This window comes from Pleurodeles waltl, chromosome 3_1 (assembly GCF_031143425.1).
Source record: "Pleurodeles waltl isolate 20211129_DDA chromosome 3_1, aPleWal1.hap1.20221129, whole genome shotgun sequence".
In the NCBI taxonomy this organism is placed as follows: domain Eukaryota; kingdom Metazoa; phylum Chordata; class Amphibia; order Caudata; family Salamandridae; genus Pleurodeles; species Pleurodeles waltl.
The window spans coordinates 558,580,381-558,597,550 of record NC_090440.1 but is presented as its reverse complement, the minus strand read 5'-3'; the positions used below and the strand labels follow the sequence as shown (position 1 = coordinate 558,597,550).

At 42.2% G+C, this 17,170-nt stretch overlaps 1 protein-coding gene across 4 annotated transcripts in view; it reads right to left on the bottom strand.

Annotated features, from left to right (window-relative positions):
• SPG11 (SPG11 vesicle trafficking associated, spatacsin) overlaps positions 1–17,170 on the bottom strand; it is a 579,875-nt gene that overhangs the window by 305,546 nt on the left and 257,159 nt on the right. For all 4 annotated transcript variants that reach the window (XM_069222954.1, XM_069222953.1, XM_069222956.1 and 1 more), the window contains 2 exons: positions 11,350–11,495; positions 9,366–9,530 (listed from right to left, as the gene is read on the bottom strand). In XM_069222954.1, coding sequence (XP_069079055.1) covers positions 9,366–9,530; positions 11,350–11,495 — 311 coding nt within the window. The remainder of the gene's footprint in view (positions 1–9,365; positions 9,531–11,349; positions 11,496–17,170) is intronic.

Below are 17,170 nucleotides of genomic sequence, written 5' to 3'. Positions count from 1 at the left end.
CAGCGGCGTATTACCCCCGTTGTAGGAACGCTGAGGTGGACCTGCTTCACATGCTCTGGTCCTGTCCAGCCTTAGCGAACTACTGGGAGGAAATAGTCCAGTCTCTAACAACTCTTACAAGGCAATCACATTGGCGGACCCCTGACTCCTGAATATTGGGTCTTTGCCCTCGCCCCAAAAGGACAAGGTACTCCCACGATTCACTCATTTAGCATCACTGCTGGCCAAGCGCTAACTAACTAGATGTTGTAAATCCTCCAAACCTCCACAGATAGTGCACTGGAGAGAGGAGGTGGAAAGATGGGGAGAGCAGAGCTTTGCATAGGGAAGAATACAGAGGGCTGCACAAGACACCTATTGCTATGGATTGGGATCTATTCTTGGAACAATTTAAAGAACAGACCATCCACAGTAGTGAGGATTAGTGTTAACCCACCCCCCAAGACATGACAATTACTGTACACATCATAAAAATATGCTATCTAGTACATAACTATGTGGTGAGCCCAAGAGCTAGTATCCTTTTGACTTAGTCTATATTGTTTTCATTGGAGAGGGATGCAAGTTGTTGTTATAAGTTGCTTTTTGGTCGAGCGCTATGAGGGTGTTAGCAAAAATGCTGTCACACTACCTGCTGTAATGATCTTAAAGATTGGTTATTACATGAAGCACATAAGATCCTCTATATATGTAACAGCAACCTGATTTGTTTGTAATGTCTGATGCAGTGAGAATTGTAATAACATGAAAATGCAATAAAATATGTATAAAAAAGCACTCTCTAGATTTTAAAAACACTGCAATTCACAGGTCGTCTAATCTTCTATCAAACTATGATGTAGTAGTACAACCTTAATAATGACTTTAGCATGTGCCTTATACACAGATAAACTGCAAATTACAATTTACAAAACCCCAAACGCCTGTCCTGTAAAAAGAAAAGTAGCTTAAGCACTGTCTAGGTTTTAAAACCACTGCAACTGCCCTGTCCTCTTATCTTCTTTTAAACTGTGATGGAGTGCAACACTGCTAATGACTTTAGTATGTGTCTAATACACAAATAACCTGCTGAGTAAAGACTCCTGAAGAAACCCACAAAGGTTTTTCCCTCTCCCGCACCAATGTCCGAGAGTAGCAGTCCACAAATTTGTAATGTTTTAATGTTTCTAAATCAAATGCTTTGATTCTCAATAAAGAACAAAGAAACTGACTACCAATGACCTGGCCACTTTCACCTTAACCATATCCAAACAAGTGTAACAAATCAGAAACATAGGGATTATTTCTGCCAGTGACCGAGTCTTGTACTCCTAATACAAACCCTCATTAAAACATTAAATAATAATAGCATCGTCAAAAAGCATTTTATCAACAGTAAGCTGCCATATCAACAAATCTTATATTCTTGGGCAAGAGATTACTTCATACAGCTCCCCCAGTAAACTGATTCACAGACAAAATGGTAAAATGGGATACTGACTACAAGGAACAGGAGTCTATTCTATTCAAAACACTTGAATCAACACTACTTGAAACAAGAAACTATTTGCAATTCTGAAAAGAACTAAAAGCTGTAATTTCCTGAAGAGTCTTCCAATAAGCAGAAGTGCAATCCCATGATTTTACATACTGTATAAGCAAACACAAATGGATATTGGGCAGCCAATTCAGCATCATAAATACTTAACAGTGATTATACCTTACATGGTGCAGAGGATCCCGCAGTTAGCCAAGACAGTATGCAAGGCATTAAAGTACAGCCTGGTCAAATAATGTATAGAAGCTGCCTCAGTCAGCCTCAAATATCAAAGGTTGCCTCAGTCATGTACAAAAAGATACCTCAGTCAGGATGCAAAGGCACTTTCCGTCATGATACAAATATGCCTACACTAGGGTGCAAAGACACCTTCATCAAGTTGCAAAGATGCCCTGCCAGCGTCTAGAGTTTGGCTCCACCAATGTGTAGAGGTGAACCCTGCCAGGGAGCATGGGTTACTATTGCAAGGGAGAAGAGGGTAGCTTCACCAGAAAGTAAGTACAGATGATGTGCCAGCCAGTCAAGTGTGCAGGGACTGCCTCACACAGTCAGAATGCCAAGGATGCCTAACTCAGGGAGTAGAGGCTGCCTCTTCTGTCAGGGCTCAGAAACCACGTCCATCAGTCACAGCACGGTGACACCTCTATGACTCAGTGAGCACCGTCAGCTTAAGTGGGAGAGGATAGTTTGCCTCCATCAGTCAGATAAAAGAGAATGCCTCTGTTAGTCAGACAGCAGAGGCTGTTTACATGCAGGTCACCTCAGTCAATCAGGGACAACGTTATCTCAATCAGAGAAGCTAACAATAAGGTGATGGACAGAATGCTTGAATTAAGCTTAGGCACTGGTGATCGCTTGGGGCCATATTGCAGTTCATCATTTTTTATCCACCATGCCACTCTAGATAGAGGCTAGCCTTATACAAATCAGTACTGACCCAGCTCTTCATGGGAACAGGTCATCCTAAACTGCCAGGTGAGGCCTAACCCAAATGGCTACAGCCACAGACTGAATTGATAACCTAAAGTGGGACTGAATGAGAGATATGTGACTAAATTGCACAACCTGGAAACAGGAAAACTTGCATCAATAACAGCTTCCACTTGACCGCACTGTGTGTGAATAGGCATTTGCTTTTTCTTCCTTCATCATCACATGAAAGCACCATTAAATACATGGTTATGTTTATGGTCTAGAAACTTATAGAGTGCACAGTCACCCTGAGGTATCATGACACTAATATTCATGAAGGGCGATACAGATACCTCGAGAGCTATGTGTCAGATCCAAATGCCCTCTTAAACAGCCACGTTTTTAGCGAATGCCTAAAATTATCTAAAGATGCTAGTGATCGAAGGGAGTTCCATATCATAGGAGCCAAAATAGAGAATTTGAGCCAAACCCGTCCTGGACTTATAGAACCAAGACACAACCAACAAATTGGCCTTGGAAGAGTGCAGAGTTCTCTTAGGGGTACATCTGTTTAAGCGTTTTGCAAGGAAGCCCGGTGGCTGAACGTAGATAGCCTTGAAAACTAAACTGCACTCTTTAAAATGAATGCGTTATGCAACTGGAAGTCAATGGAGTTTTCTTAGGAGGGGGCGTGTGTGTGCCCTCAAGGGAGCCTTACAGGTCAACCTCATTGCAGCATTCTGGAGCAGCAAGTCACCTCTGACAGCCCCAGAAAAATGCTGTTGGCATAATCTAAGTGGCCCCTATAACGGCTGTCATAATTGTTTTCATGGCACTACCTGAGCAAAGGCCTGTGATCAGGATCCGCATCTGCAACAGGGCAGTCAGCGTCTAGTTGTGGTTCCCTGGTCGGAATCTCCCTTTTACGTGTACCAGGACTAGGAAGTGTTTTTATAACTAACACGCCGGTGTTCTAAGAAACGTCCCTATGTAAGAATGTGTACTTTCTTCAAACCCTAAAGACTAAACTTCTACCACGTCTATCGGCAATGTACCAGACTGTATCCTTGACTGAAGCACAGAGCGAGCAAGAATGTATTGTTTGAGAACTCCAGTGCTGAAGTAAGCTAAACAGTGTGATAGAAGAAAATAAAACAAGACCGTGAAACTGGTTATTGAAAAAAACAGTGCGAGGCTAAATAAAATACATCTAGGACAGAGTGCACAGAGGCCTAATACTTTAAGCAAACGTGCAAAAGCTACATTAAAAAATGGCTACACTACACCCTCCCCTTGTCGGTAGAAAGTGGTTTAAGCCTAAGCAAAAAAATGCCCTAAGTCAAAAAAAAAATAACTAAAACCTTACATCATTTCAACAAGTCAAGAGGACACCAAAGCACAATAATCCTAAATTTAAAAAAGAGCATGAGGCTAAGAGCCAAATTCATGTACCAGTGTCAATTTAGACCAAATCCAATTCAAACAGTGTTCATTGAAAGCAGGAGGTTCTCCACTTCGGCAGATGACAAGACCGGAAAATCCACGCCAAAGACTATTAAGGAGCAGGTGTGTTCCAAAGCCCCGGAATCAACCAAGGCGGCATCCCGTACACAGCCCGTAAACAAGTTAATATCAACTTCCTCCAGGAAGGGTATCTTGTAATCAGCCTCATGAAGCAAACGCACTAGCAGAGAGATAGATATTAAGGGCCACATGTACGTACGTTAGGAATTGCGATTTCCTAAGTGCGATTCCATGCGAATCGCAAATAGGAAATTGCAATTCCTAATGTACGTAACTCCACTGAATTTCGTTTGCAATTCCGAATGAGTTGCAAATAGACCTACTTCATTGATATTAATGAGGAAGGTTATCAATTTATGACCCACTGGGAATCGCAAAATATCACAGGGATGGTGGCCTGCTGGGGTCAGCAGACCACTGTGTTTGTATTTGCTTTTAAACAAAGCAATCCATTTTTATTTTTTTTAAACAGCCTGTTTTCCTCAAAAGAAAACAGGATGCGTTTAAAAAGGAAAAAAATGAAAATTTTCTGTTTTATTTTTAAGAGTAGGCAGTGGTCCATGGCACCACTGCCTGCTCTTAAAAGACATTTTCACATGTATTCACAAAGGGAAATTAGTCCCTTGACAACCCCTTTCCATTTGTGAATGCCTTAGTACCAAGTTTAAATTGTTGTTAAAAAGCAAATGCTTTGCGACCGTATTCCGGTTGCAAAACATTGGTACACAGGGCTGCGAGTCGCTATTAGGAAGGGACGCCCTTAACACGCCCCTTCCTAATACCAAATCGCTAACCAATTTACGATTCGGTAACAGGTTACCAAATCTCCAAATAGGGTATTGTACATAGGAAAAGGTTTTCTTTGGTCGCAAATAGCCTGATTCTGCGAATTTGGGGCGTTTGCAACCTAAAAAAGCTACCTACATGTGGTCTTAAGTTTCTTTATCATACAAAGCATGAATATTCCTGTAGAGACCATGCTGTTGATTTGTGGTTTCACAGAAAGAGATGCTGGGTCACTCAAAAGCCCAAGCATTTTGCTACCACTTTTGGTGTGGGGAATAGACATAATTCAGTAGGCCAGTAGAAGACCACTATTTCAGTCTTTTCAGCATTCGGTTTCAAAGAGTTGGCCCTCATCTACTCATAGATGAAACGCATCAAGTCTTGAAAAGGAGAGTGGAACCTGTGATGATCCTCCAGAGTAAGATCTGGGAGTCATCAGCACAGTTAAAGACCCAGCATCCTCTTCTAACTAACCTCTTGATTATGGGTTGCAGATATATGTTGAAGAAGTGGGGTGAGAGCAGTGCTTAATTTGTAAATAAAAACGTACTGGTGCCCAAAGCCCTCCTCTTGAACACCTGGTTGCTGCAATTAAATGTGCGAGCACGGAATACTGAGGCAGCATAATCCTGAAGCCATCTTGTGCCTCTTTAATCCATTTACAGCCACTCCCTGCCCCTTCAACTCACTCTTGCAACTTTCTGCTTTCTCCCATTGTGACGCTTTTTCAATTTTCTCTTCCTCCTTGTTTCCCATATGTGACTTTTGATCGCAGTAATTGCTTGAGGCAGAAAAATAAGTGCCGCTGTTCCGCACCGGAAACAACACGCACAAATTAAGCACTAGGCAAGAGGGCTGAGACTTGTGGGACTCCATAATCTGCATTTTCTTCAGCCGCTTTAAAAGGGGGTAGGTGTCCTGCTTGAGTTCTGTTGTCCAGGAAGAAGCTGGTTGTATAGCTATTTTAGCCATGTTGTAGACACGTTGTTTTATGTTAACTAGGCCTGCCGTTGTGCTCTTTAACCCTGTTACATTTTATTCAGCATTGCTTTCTTTTTCTAGCAATAGCAACATTTGTGGTGCTGTTTTATTTTATTCATCTCATTGTACTTTTGCCTAGGAAAGCATTACGTTCTTAGTAGGACATTTATTTCACTCTGTGCTTTCTCCAAGGCTACAGTCAGATAGGGTTGCTGACAAACGTGGTATGTTGTGTCTCCAACATTCACAAAAAACACACGTGGGGACCATTTCTTAGAATGTCAACTGTTTTATTATAAAAACACCCCTTTATCCCAGACATGTTATAGGTAGATTCCAGCCAGATGGCCATGACTGTATGCTGATTGCCAATCGCTTTGCTGCAGCTACTTGCCTAGACGGCCGGACCTCTGATACACATGGGTACGGTGTCTCTCTAGACTACAGGCTTCTTCCTCCAGGTATTAGGGATGGTGTACCCCCAGCGGGAAAACCTGAAGGGCAGATTAGGCTTATTACAGTGTGCTCAGACATAGTGTAGGTAGGAGAAATATATACGTTGCTCCTAATGACAGTATGGAAGGACTATTCGTGTGTTTTACTCTGTTAGTCACCTGCTTGCTTTTATTGCGTTTTATCATCCTAGTTATTGCAATACATGCCTTTTTATTGAAGATGCAGTTACTTCAATAAATCCTTATTGAGCTATATTCTGCCTCTGTTGTCTTTGCCTGCATGAGACTTTTTGGTAACTGAGAGAAAGCGATGGGATCTGATCGACCACAATTCCCCTGAGTAGTCTTCTTGTCATGCGCCTGGTTGCCACCATCATCTCGGTCAGAGATGAGGCACTGCTAGTTAGCCGGAGAACCCACATTAGGCCAACAGGCGTCATGTAGTGTGGAATTTTACTTAGTAGCCACAATCCATGTGATGCTGTCTCCCAAATCCAGTAGCCTCATTAGCATACTGAGAACCTACACAACAAGCTAAGCCATTTATATATAATTCCTATAACCCTGCTGCTCTCACACACAGTAGGAGAAGCCCAGGATCTAATGTGTCAAAAGCATCAATATCAGAGCCATTATTTGGCCAGCATCTGGTTTCATCCTCAAATCATCAATAACTGACTCAAGGACTGTCTCAATATTATGCAACAGTCGGAACCTGGCTAATTAGGATCTAAATATTTTCCAGTTTGAAGATGATTATACATCTCCACAGCAACATGCGTTTCGAATATTTTGACGCAAAAGAGGAGCTACGAAATGGGCCTGCGGTTCTTTAGCATAGCAGGTTCATCATTCACTTTTTTTTTTTTTAACATAGAGACCACTACTGCCGTTCTAAAGACACTCGGAACCATGCCTGTCTGTAGGGAAGTATTAAGCACTTTACCGATAGGGTTTAATATGGTAGGAGATAAAAGTTTCATTACTCTTGGGGGGAAGAGGGCAGTTTCGGGAGCCTGATTTAAATGTAACCAAGAGGCTTTGTAGTGCATAATACCCCAGGGGAGTGAAATCAGCTAGAACAACATCTGCCTACTCTGCGTCCTCTGAATCTAACCACTCCACCACTAGGCTGTCTTTTATTGATTTGTTGATCAAGCGAATCTCTTCTACAAAGAAGTCATTGAATTAATTGTAGTGAGCTTGAGTGGACACTACTGACTGACTCATTCTGTCAGATAACGAATGATACCTCATTAAAGCTCTCTCAGAGGATTCCTTGCATCGCCAATCCTACTAAAGTAAAAGCACTGTTTAGTTTGGATGATCAGTTCTTTATAATTAAGCATCGCTCCCTTCAATATTTCTTTCTGCTCCAATTTATAAGTGTTTCACCATTTCCGTCTGAGCTGTCTCAGTCCTAATTCAGGCTTTGTGAGCTGCCGAGGGAACCAGGGTGAGGAGCGCCTGTTCTCCATGCCGAGCCTGGTACCGGCGGTAGCAGTGTCAGCGTAGCCTCTTCCAACCAAAGATGGAAAAGCTGCGCTGCGTCATTCGCATCGTTTGTCGAATTTGCCCTGAGATTTCCAGCAGCTGCGCCATCTTTTCCCCATCGAGTTTAGTCCATTCTCTGTGTCACCAGTGTAGTGTGTGCTCTGTACAAAAACAAAAGACTGTAATGTTCTCCATCTATAGTAGCACCATCGGCCACACACAGGCGGCACAAGACTTTCATCTGGGTTCTCTAGTAACATCGCCCTTGGGGCATGAATGTTTCTAAGTTCATGAATATAATCACTTCTAGCGATTGCCACTTTATGTAATGGTATAGTTAAATATACTAAACTGAGATTATTTGAAATGGCAACGTCATCATGAAATACATTGTTTGGAATCTTTAAGTGAGTTTGGTAGAGCAAAGGAATGTTAGTAAAGTGGAATAAAAAATGCTGTGGCGGCTTTGATGAGATGCAGCTGTGAAAAAGACTGGTACAAGCTGGAAGCTCATGGAGATTGAAGGTGAACAGAAAGCTTTAAAGAAGAATATACAAAGTTTACATAACCCTCATCTTTATATGTGGATCTATATCTGAATTACACAGGCGATGAGCAAAAATCAGATGTAAGTGTGCTATTTCAGCATTCCAATATCTATGAAAAGTCTGCATTACCGGACAGATCAGCATAAAAATCTTGCACTGTCTCCAAAACTGGGCAACAACAGAATAAGTTATATGTTTTAATACTGCTCAGCAACATAAGGGATTATATTTTGGATGCTAAGCGTGAGACCATCGTATTATTTGAAATTAAAATTCGGGGAAACTTTTGAAGAAATATTGACATTGTTGCATTTAATTTAGTACGAGGACCTTACAACAGTTTAAAGCGTCCTACTCATAATTTTCCTCGACTCCTGAGCCAAGCATCAGCAACCCCCTCGCCTTCCTTCCCTATAGTTGTCAGCAGTGCTCCTGATCCTGGTGACCCTGCAGGATACAGGAATCACACAACTGCAAAAACAAATGGCTTTGAAGTGAGCATGATTTAAAACCATCGTTTTACTTTGTTTGTAAAGTACCAATCAAGAGCTGAAGACCGTTCCAGCGGTCAGGAACAAACCCGACCCCTACAGAGGTTAAAAAGGACATCCGACATGCCACTCTAGTCAGCGCCTCAACTTATGTGAATCAATACTGGCCCTGCTCCTCATGTATAGAACTACCAGGCAAGGCTCCCTTTAGAAGAGAGTACAAGCAACCACAGTGTTGTTCTATCTGGGACCCGTCTGTAGGATACAACTTGAATCCTATAGCACAGTCAGCGAAGGAGCAGAAATAAGATGGGAGAGGGAGCAGAGGCCTCAGTTATTCAGTTTGACCAAAAAGTCTGTCTCAGTCAAAGAACAGAGGTTTTCTCCAACAATGAGAAGAGACCACTAACACAGACCATTGAGGATGCAGGGGCTGCCTTAGTCCTGACACACCGGCCACCTAAGTCAGGAAGAAGGGGTCACTTCTTTAAGTTAGGGAGCAGAAGACAACTATAAGTGAGAGAGCAGATTGAGGGTGTAGACTTTGCCACAGTCAATGAGCAGAGACCAGCTGCATAAGGACTGAGTACCTGATGCCATCAAGTGTGCAGCAATCCCCCTAAATGTCACAGAGTACCTGGATGAGATGGTAGAGCGAGATGTCGGGAGGTGCTATACTGTGAGACGTCCATTGAGGGAAGAGTGCAGCCTTAAGTTTCGGGTATGGAGTGAGGGCCACCTTCAGCAGCTGAGGATCCACCGTCTCTAGAGAGGCCTCATGTTGCTCCTGCACACCAACAATCTGTAGACAAAAGAAATAAGTGAGGTTTTAATGGAAAAAGTAGTGAGAGGGACTGCAGCGGTAAGACCTTTGAAGAGGAACAGCAATAGGGTCTGGGGATAGGGATAGCGGAGTGGGACATGGGTATAGATACAGAAGCATTAGAGGCCTGAGGAGAGGTACAGAGGTAGGGCCTGTAGTGAGACGGACAACCACAGAGAGTAAAGAAATTGCAGTATGGATGTGTAGATATCTGCCGTAGGGAGAGGGAAACCAGTCCTCCTAGAAAGAAGAGCACACTGGGAGCAGAGGAGGAGGGCAGCGGCAGTGGGGAGAGGGATAAAGGTGGGACTACACAGAGGGATAACAATCTGGCCTATAATGAGATCACTGCAGTGATGTTTAGAGAGAGGTACAGCAGAAGGGAAGTATGGACTGAAGGGCACCAAAAACGGGGACAGTGGACAAAGAAACAACACTACGGATCCAATTAAGATTTCCAATAATTCTAGAATTGAGAATGTTCCTCTGGAACCATCAAGGGAAAAATGCTGCCACAAATGAGGATATCCCTGGGGAATTGGATTTAGCAAATTCGATTCCCTTGGTAACAAACTATTTTGTAGTAAACCCTTACGGTTCAAGCTGTGAGTGTGATTTTCTTCTGACCCTCCCCCGACTAACTGTACCATCTGACAAGGGTAATTTCAGCAGCTAGAATTTCCAGTCCCATCAACGGGCACAAGACATTTTTTGTACTTCCCATGGACTTCAAGAGTTGCCTGTACTAATATATTATGGGAATGCAATTCTAATGCACAAATATGCATTTGTTCATTCTGATCCTGTTGAAAGACATCTGTATTGTACTGAAATTGTATTTCCTTTTTCATTTCTCAAGGAGACATTTTATCTTTGTCTGTGATCTATATGTGTCTAATTCTAAGGGGTACTTGAAAAGGTCTTCTAAAGCAGTAGATTACTGCTCTTGTTCATAAGAAGCCAATGAAATCCTAATTTAATTTCTACGGGGTAACACCACTGGAAGTGCTGTTCTGTTATAGAGCGTAAATGGTAGTGAACATCTGGGGATGGCGCTTCTCTGAAAGAGTAGCTTGATAAGAAAGTGACACTATATGTGAAGCTTGGGGCAGAATGGTTCTGGGGCCCTACAGGCGATTGTCACTGACTTTATAGTTGAAGGGAGAAAGTAACAGAGGAAGTGCACATATAAGACTGAAATATTTGATGGTCTTTTAGATGGCAATGACGATGGACCATTGGATTTAAGGTTGACTGTACGGTAACGTGCAGACTTGGCTCCCATTTCTAATGCCAGGATGTAAGGACATCTTCCCTTAAAGAACTGCAGAAATTTCGAAAGCACATTGAAAAAACTCCAGGGCAAATGAACAGCCTGAGCAAAACACGTTCGCTGATCCTATGATTTTATCAATGCCTAACAAAAAATACACATGCTGGAATTCATTGAAATACCGCAGTTACATACATTATAAGGGGTGTGCGTACTTTCCACAAAATTATTTAAAATGTAGATGAGTGACATTTGCAGTGCACCTCTGCAAGACTGTGACACAGAGTGTGACTCAGGGAAGAGTGACCATGGCAGCATAGCACTGGGGGGGTCAGTGTCTCCTGCACTGGGGTTCTGCAGGAAGAAAAGATGGCAATGCAGCTATGGGGAAAACTAAGGTTAGAAGTGGGGCTTCTGGGAGAATGACAGGGCAGTGTGGTGATTAAGGGGAAGGGTGAACATCTTGTTCGACTTTGTTCACATGTGGGTGAGTGTGAACAATGGCAATCACTAACAGAATATTACCTGATCAATGCCACCAGAAGTGTACATTGCAGTGGCCAAAGCAAGGAGTGTGTGCCCCTCCAGAAGCATACTGCTTAGACTCGCTTTTTCGCTGGGGATCAGTATCTGGGCATTTGCCAGCGCAGCTGTGAAAATCCTCTCCAAATCTGCAAAGATACCAAAAGTTTAAACAATTTCAGTAAAACAATTTGTCAAAAAGGAACAGAAGAAGGGATAGCGACTCTACAGTGCGACAAATGAAGGGTTGGAGAAGGAGAGGCATAATAAAGAGACAGGGTCTTAGAGAAGGAGAAGCTAGCTTGCAAGTGTCCTCAGCAGTTAGTCTTGAAGGATGCTTGGGCTATCCTTTCCTTTACTGAAGGTACCTACAACCCCCTCAACCTTAATGAGATGTTATGGATTAGGTGAGTTAGCCCACTCTATGAGGAATTTAAATCTATGGGGAAAAGTGTCTGCTTTAATGAGGCATCTTTTCCATTGTGGGTCATAGACTATCACGAAGTAAGAAAGAGTGAAAAAACAAAGCATGACACTATGAAAGATGAAATGATGAGGCAACTTTAACAGGCAGCAGCCCAGCGCTAAACACTTCAAAACCTGCGGCAACAGCCAATGAGTTTCTTTTGAGACCTGCAAGTTTAGAGCAAAGTGCAAATGAATGTGCAACATGAGAGGAAGACAATCAATTAACATTCTTTGTACACCCTCTTTTTAGCTGAATAGTTCATGGTGGAGTATTCACTGGAGCTGTGCAGCACATCGCCACCAACTAACAAATGATCGATGAAAAGCAGCTGGGAATGTATGATGACAAATGGACAACTAAACATTAAGCATGAAGGACCGAGTTCAACAGTCGACCTAACCAGGTGGGATCAATAGTCACCTAGACACATAGCCAGAAGCTTGATAAGAAACAGTATTGCAGTTCCCAGGTCTCTATGTTGGGACCAAAGCCCAAGTAGAGTGAATCATTTTTAAGACTTTTTCTCACTTTGATGAATTTGTTTGCTAGGTTACAATTTTTGTATTAATTTCTGAACCTTGGATACTAAAAAGGAATTTTATTTTGTTTTTAAATCGTGTTTATTAGTGAGTGGGAAACAAGTTGTACTAAAGTTTTCAGAAGACCCATGGCAATAAGGGATTTCTAGGTCCAGATTTTGTCAATCAAAGCCATTTATTGTTAATGTCCTGGAGCTTAACCCTATTACTGGATCCAAAACTGAGCACCAAATACAGCCTTTTGCACTTGACCTTCAAAGTAGAGAACTAGAGCGGTCCAAGACTTGTCAAGCAAAAATGAATAAATTACTGTACAGCTAGTACTTTAGGAAACAGAAAGTACTGTATTAATACACACAACACAATCCTGCACATACTTGTTAGGAAACCAGATGCAGATGGTGGGCATGTGGAACAACTTTATAATGTCTTGCCTGCTGCATGATGACAAAGTGGAGTTAGAAAAGGTGGGCACAATCTTGACTGGCTCTCAGGCCGCCCAGACTACAACTACCAAAAGTGGAGGATGTCACTGAAGAGGAGGCCCACCAAAGAGCACTAACCGGAGGACAGTTTCAGGTAGAGTCAGCCAGTAACAGAGTACAATGAAGCCTGCTATAATGGATAGGTGTGTGACAACTCTGAAGGTGAACAGATACTTAAGCCTGAATAAGGGGGTGAACGAAGAGAATAGGGAGCCATAGGAAGAAGGTGAAACTGATGGAATCTTTAGGACGGCCTTGGAAAATATGCTGTTTTACAGCTGGCTGGCAGCTCCTGATCCCCTGATCATAGTAATAGTAGAAGATTGGTTGTATCTAACAACAAAACAGCTGGAATCCCTTGTTCAACCGCTGCAACACACAGGTAAAATGCCAAGAGAATCTGCTGGGGCTGTTCAACCTGTCAATACTCTTGAACACGAGAATGCTAGAAATAGGTTCGTCCTATACTAATATCAGTGTTAGAGTTCACTTTCAGTCTCTACAGCTTATAGCACAGACAATAAAATATATTCTTGTTGTAGTGCATTAAACAACAAAGTTTTTTGAGGCAGACCTTCTGATGGGTTCCACTGCCCCTGTACAGGCCAGGGCCCTTTGTCAGGACTGTGATATCGAGCATATGAAACAAACTCATATTCCCATACAAGAAGGCCAAATAAGATGAGTGTAGTGTAAACTACCCATTTTCTGCATTATTATATGATCACCAGTCAAATAGGTTGGTTGAGAGGTTTAATAAACTTTGAAGAGCATGATGTTTTTTTTTTAAAGACCCTGCGGTGGAAGTGAGACATCTTCCCGCTATCCTTCATTTGTCTCTATGAGGAACTACCTCAGAAAAGAGGAATCAGTCCATTACAACCCATCTGCAGCCAACCCAACTCTGACCCCACTGCTTTGGTAAGGGAGGTTTGAAAACTAATTCCGATGTTCACCACTCATGAAAAGGTGAAATATGTGCAAGGCCTCGAAAGAAAAATGGCTCACATCATGCACACTGCAAATGACAAACACCACAATGGTAGCCAGCACCTCATGCACATGAAGGCAAATATTATTAGTTACCAGATTTGCCAGGAAACCGTAATCTAGAAACTGACCTGTCCTTACACTTTGGAAGTTACTTGATGTGACCCCTGAAGTATTCTAAAGACAATTAGTGCTGTTCCATACTTGGTTGGCAGTATAGGCACCAGGAAGCCTCACTTGGTTAGTCATGTGATTTGGCTAAAGCACTACAACTGGAGGGCAGAAGTAATAGTTCTACCTGTAGCCACAGACTATGTTAAGATGAACTGTAAGCCCCTCCCTGGCTTGATTCATGGTTCATGTAAGGATGGCCCAGTGGAAGGAGAGAGGTTCACATTTCATCCTGTATCTGAACAGCAGCTAATATAAAAGGCAAAGTTGGCCTGCTTTGCCCACCTGTTCTTACTGATCCCCAGGTAGACCCCAGTTTGTAAGGATGGCTGAGGACAGTCTGTCAAAAGAAAGACCTACAGAATATCAAAGCAAAGCATCAAGGCAGGAATGGCCAATATGCTGGAGCTTGGTTGGAATTATTCAGTGCTCCTCTGTTGCTTAGTTAATTGGTGCTAGTAATTGAACAAGGGTCGATCGCCCTGTACTTTCGAAAGAACTATCAGCATTTCAGTATGGCTACCAAGAATTATGTCAACCCCATTCCTAAAGCTGATATGTTCATGGATCATTTGGGCACTGCAAACTACCTTAGTGATACTGATTTAACCAGCTTCCACTGAAAAGAAACTGTGTTGTCTATACTAACTTAAGGTCATGCCTTTTGTGTTGAAGAATACTTCGGCCACCTTCCAGATGCTGATAATCCATGATCTGACTGACCTAGAGGAATTCAGTTTTGCCTTGTTTAAATGCATGGCATAGCAGTCTTACATGATGGCTGGAAACAACACTTTGGACATTTCTAAAGGGTGTTGGCTACATCACAGAAGGCCAAACTGTTCATCAATGCTATCAAGCAACAGGCTTGTTATTTTTCGGTGGCGTACCTTGGTCACCAAGAGTGAGGTGGCAAAATCATATCCCAGGAGATCAAAATTGAGATTGTGCTGGAAAGGAAGGTTCATGCAGCCCAGACACATTTGAGAGTTTTTCTGTTTTTTGCAGAGCATTATTACAGGTTCACAGCCAACAAAGAGACCAAGGCTGCCCACAACTGTGGCAACGAGAGAACACTCAAAGAACATTATCTGGACTGTTGGTTGTCAGATGACATTTAAAGACTCAAAAAAAGGTGTTATGCCAAGCACCTGTACTTAAAGGAGCTGGATCACAGTCAACCCTTTGTAAAGCAAATAATTCTGTATAGAAGTTTGAGCTACCTTCAATCAACTCAATGAGAAGAGTGTGAAGCATTGAAAAGCCTTTGACAGTTGCAGAGTGTTACCCAGACAGCAACGGAAGAGGAGTAGTATGCCACTGCATTAGGCATTAACAAGCTTCCAAACTTACTTGTTCGGAACTAGAGTGGTAACTCAGGGTCATCCATGAAGCAGCATTAGAAAATACCATAATTTTTGTGGACACCATATGCAATTTAGTAACATTTCAACGGTTCAGAGGAAATCAATAATCCGTTAGGTATTAAAAGAGAGATTTATTTCCTCTTTTCCCTACCCCCTGTTATAATAGCAGACAGGATTATGCGGCCAACATGTATTTCTCACTCTCGAGGCAGTGTAGCAGGGGCCTTTTGGAAGGCATTGAAAGTAATAATACGAAGTCACAAGTGTGGATTGTCAATATGTGTTTAGGGCTGTTGAAGGTATGTAGTCCTGTTTGTGGTCTGTATGCCAAATTATACTGCAGATACTTCTTGCTCCTTCACCATACTCTCTCCACCCTTTTTCCAAAGACACACAACCCCCACCAACACTCCACTCCAGTGGATTGAGGACAATATTTAGAGAGGGAGAGCAAAAATGGTAAAAGAGACAGCAGAGCAGAATGTTGGTGGAATGAAGATACATCACAGAGTTTACAGAAAGAAGTGGATACAGGTAGGAAAAAGGAAATAGCAGTAAGTCCCCACCAACAATTGTGCATAAGTCTGGACTTTCCTTGATATTGTGGAATTTGGCATGGATTAGAACTAAGTTGGTCGACCTGGACTGGCTATCTTTCATTGGGAAGCATGATGTATGTATTTTTCAGGAAACTTGGGCTGTAACTAAGGTTTTCTTAAGCAGGCTCATCACCTAAGTATGGAGGCACCTCCTCCAGCAAAAACTGGATGGGCAATGGGCAGATTGATGATTCTGGTAAACTGTGGCACTGCCTGCTTACATGAGCACCTAAATATAGACTTATTGAATCTAATGGGCATTAAACTTAAGTTTCCAAGGGGCATGATGTTGGTATTATTAAATGTTTATGCTCACTCAATGCCAACAAACTGTGAATCACCGGTTTTAACTAAGTTTGATGGCCTGATTGAAACATATCAGCAGCAAGTTAAAGAAATAGTAGCTGCCAACCTTAACACATCCTTAGAGCCCTTGCTTTCTATCAGTTTGTTAACTGAGGAAGAGTAAGAGTTTTGGGGAATTCCTAGCCTAAAGGGTAATCCACAGCATTTTTCTACTAGCGCTGCCTTGCAAGAAGCTTCAATAGTGGTTGGCCTCAGTCTGCGAGCATGCAACAGGAGAACCCATTCGGATCTAAGTAGGGCAATCACTTGTAAGAGAGGTTGCCAGAGGAGCATTACTCGTTATGTCTTACTAGACGTTAAGCTATGGCTATACCTCAGTGAAATGGAGGTCATCAATTCCACAGACAGTGATCATAATCCCGATTACTACTCTAATGGGGGAAAAGTTTAATTGATCAATTCTTTCCAGTTTTGCTAAAGCTCCTAAACCTATTGTAGAAAACAACTACTCAGAATTACAAGGCCCTATGTCATGGCAAATTGAAATATACATGCAGAGGTCTACCAACTATTTTTACATTTTTTATCTGGTTTTGAAAACACTATAATGGATCCCTTTTCTAATATAGGTACCCATAAGATCTTTTTTTAAACATTAAAGGCCATTTTTTACAAGGAGTCTCAGAGTAAAAATAGAATTATTAGGAAAGATCCTAGCTGGTTCTCCCAAGAATGCAAGCAGACAAGCAGATGTTGAGAAAAGGCAAGCACAAATGGGATAAAAACAACTGGCAAGATCTATTGCAAGCTCTTAAAGTGAATGATAACTGTACCTTTTGGTTACCAATTGCGCATGGTAGTAGAGAGCATTGTAGTCCTAGTCGTTTCATATTACAAC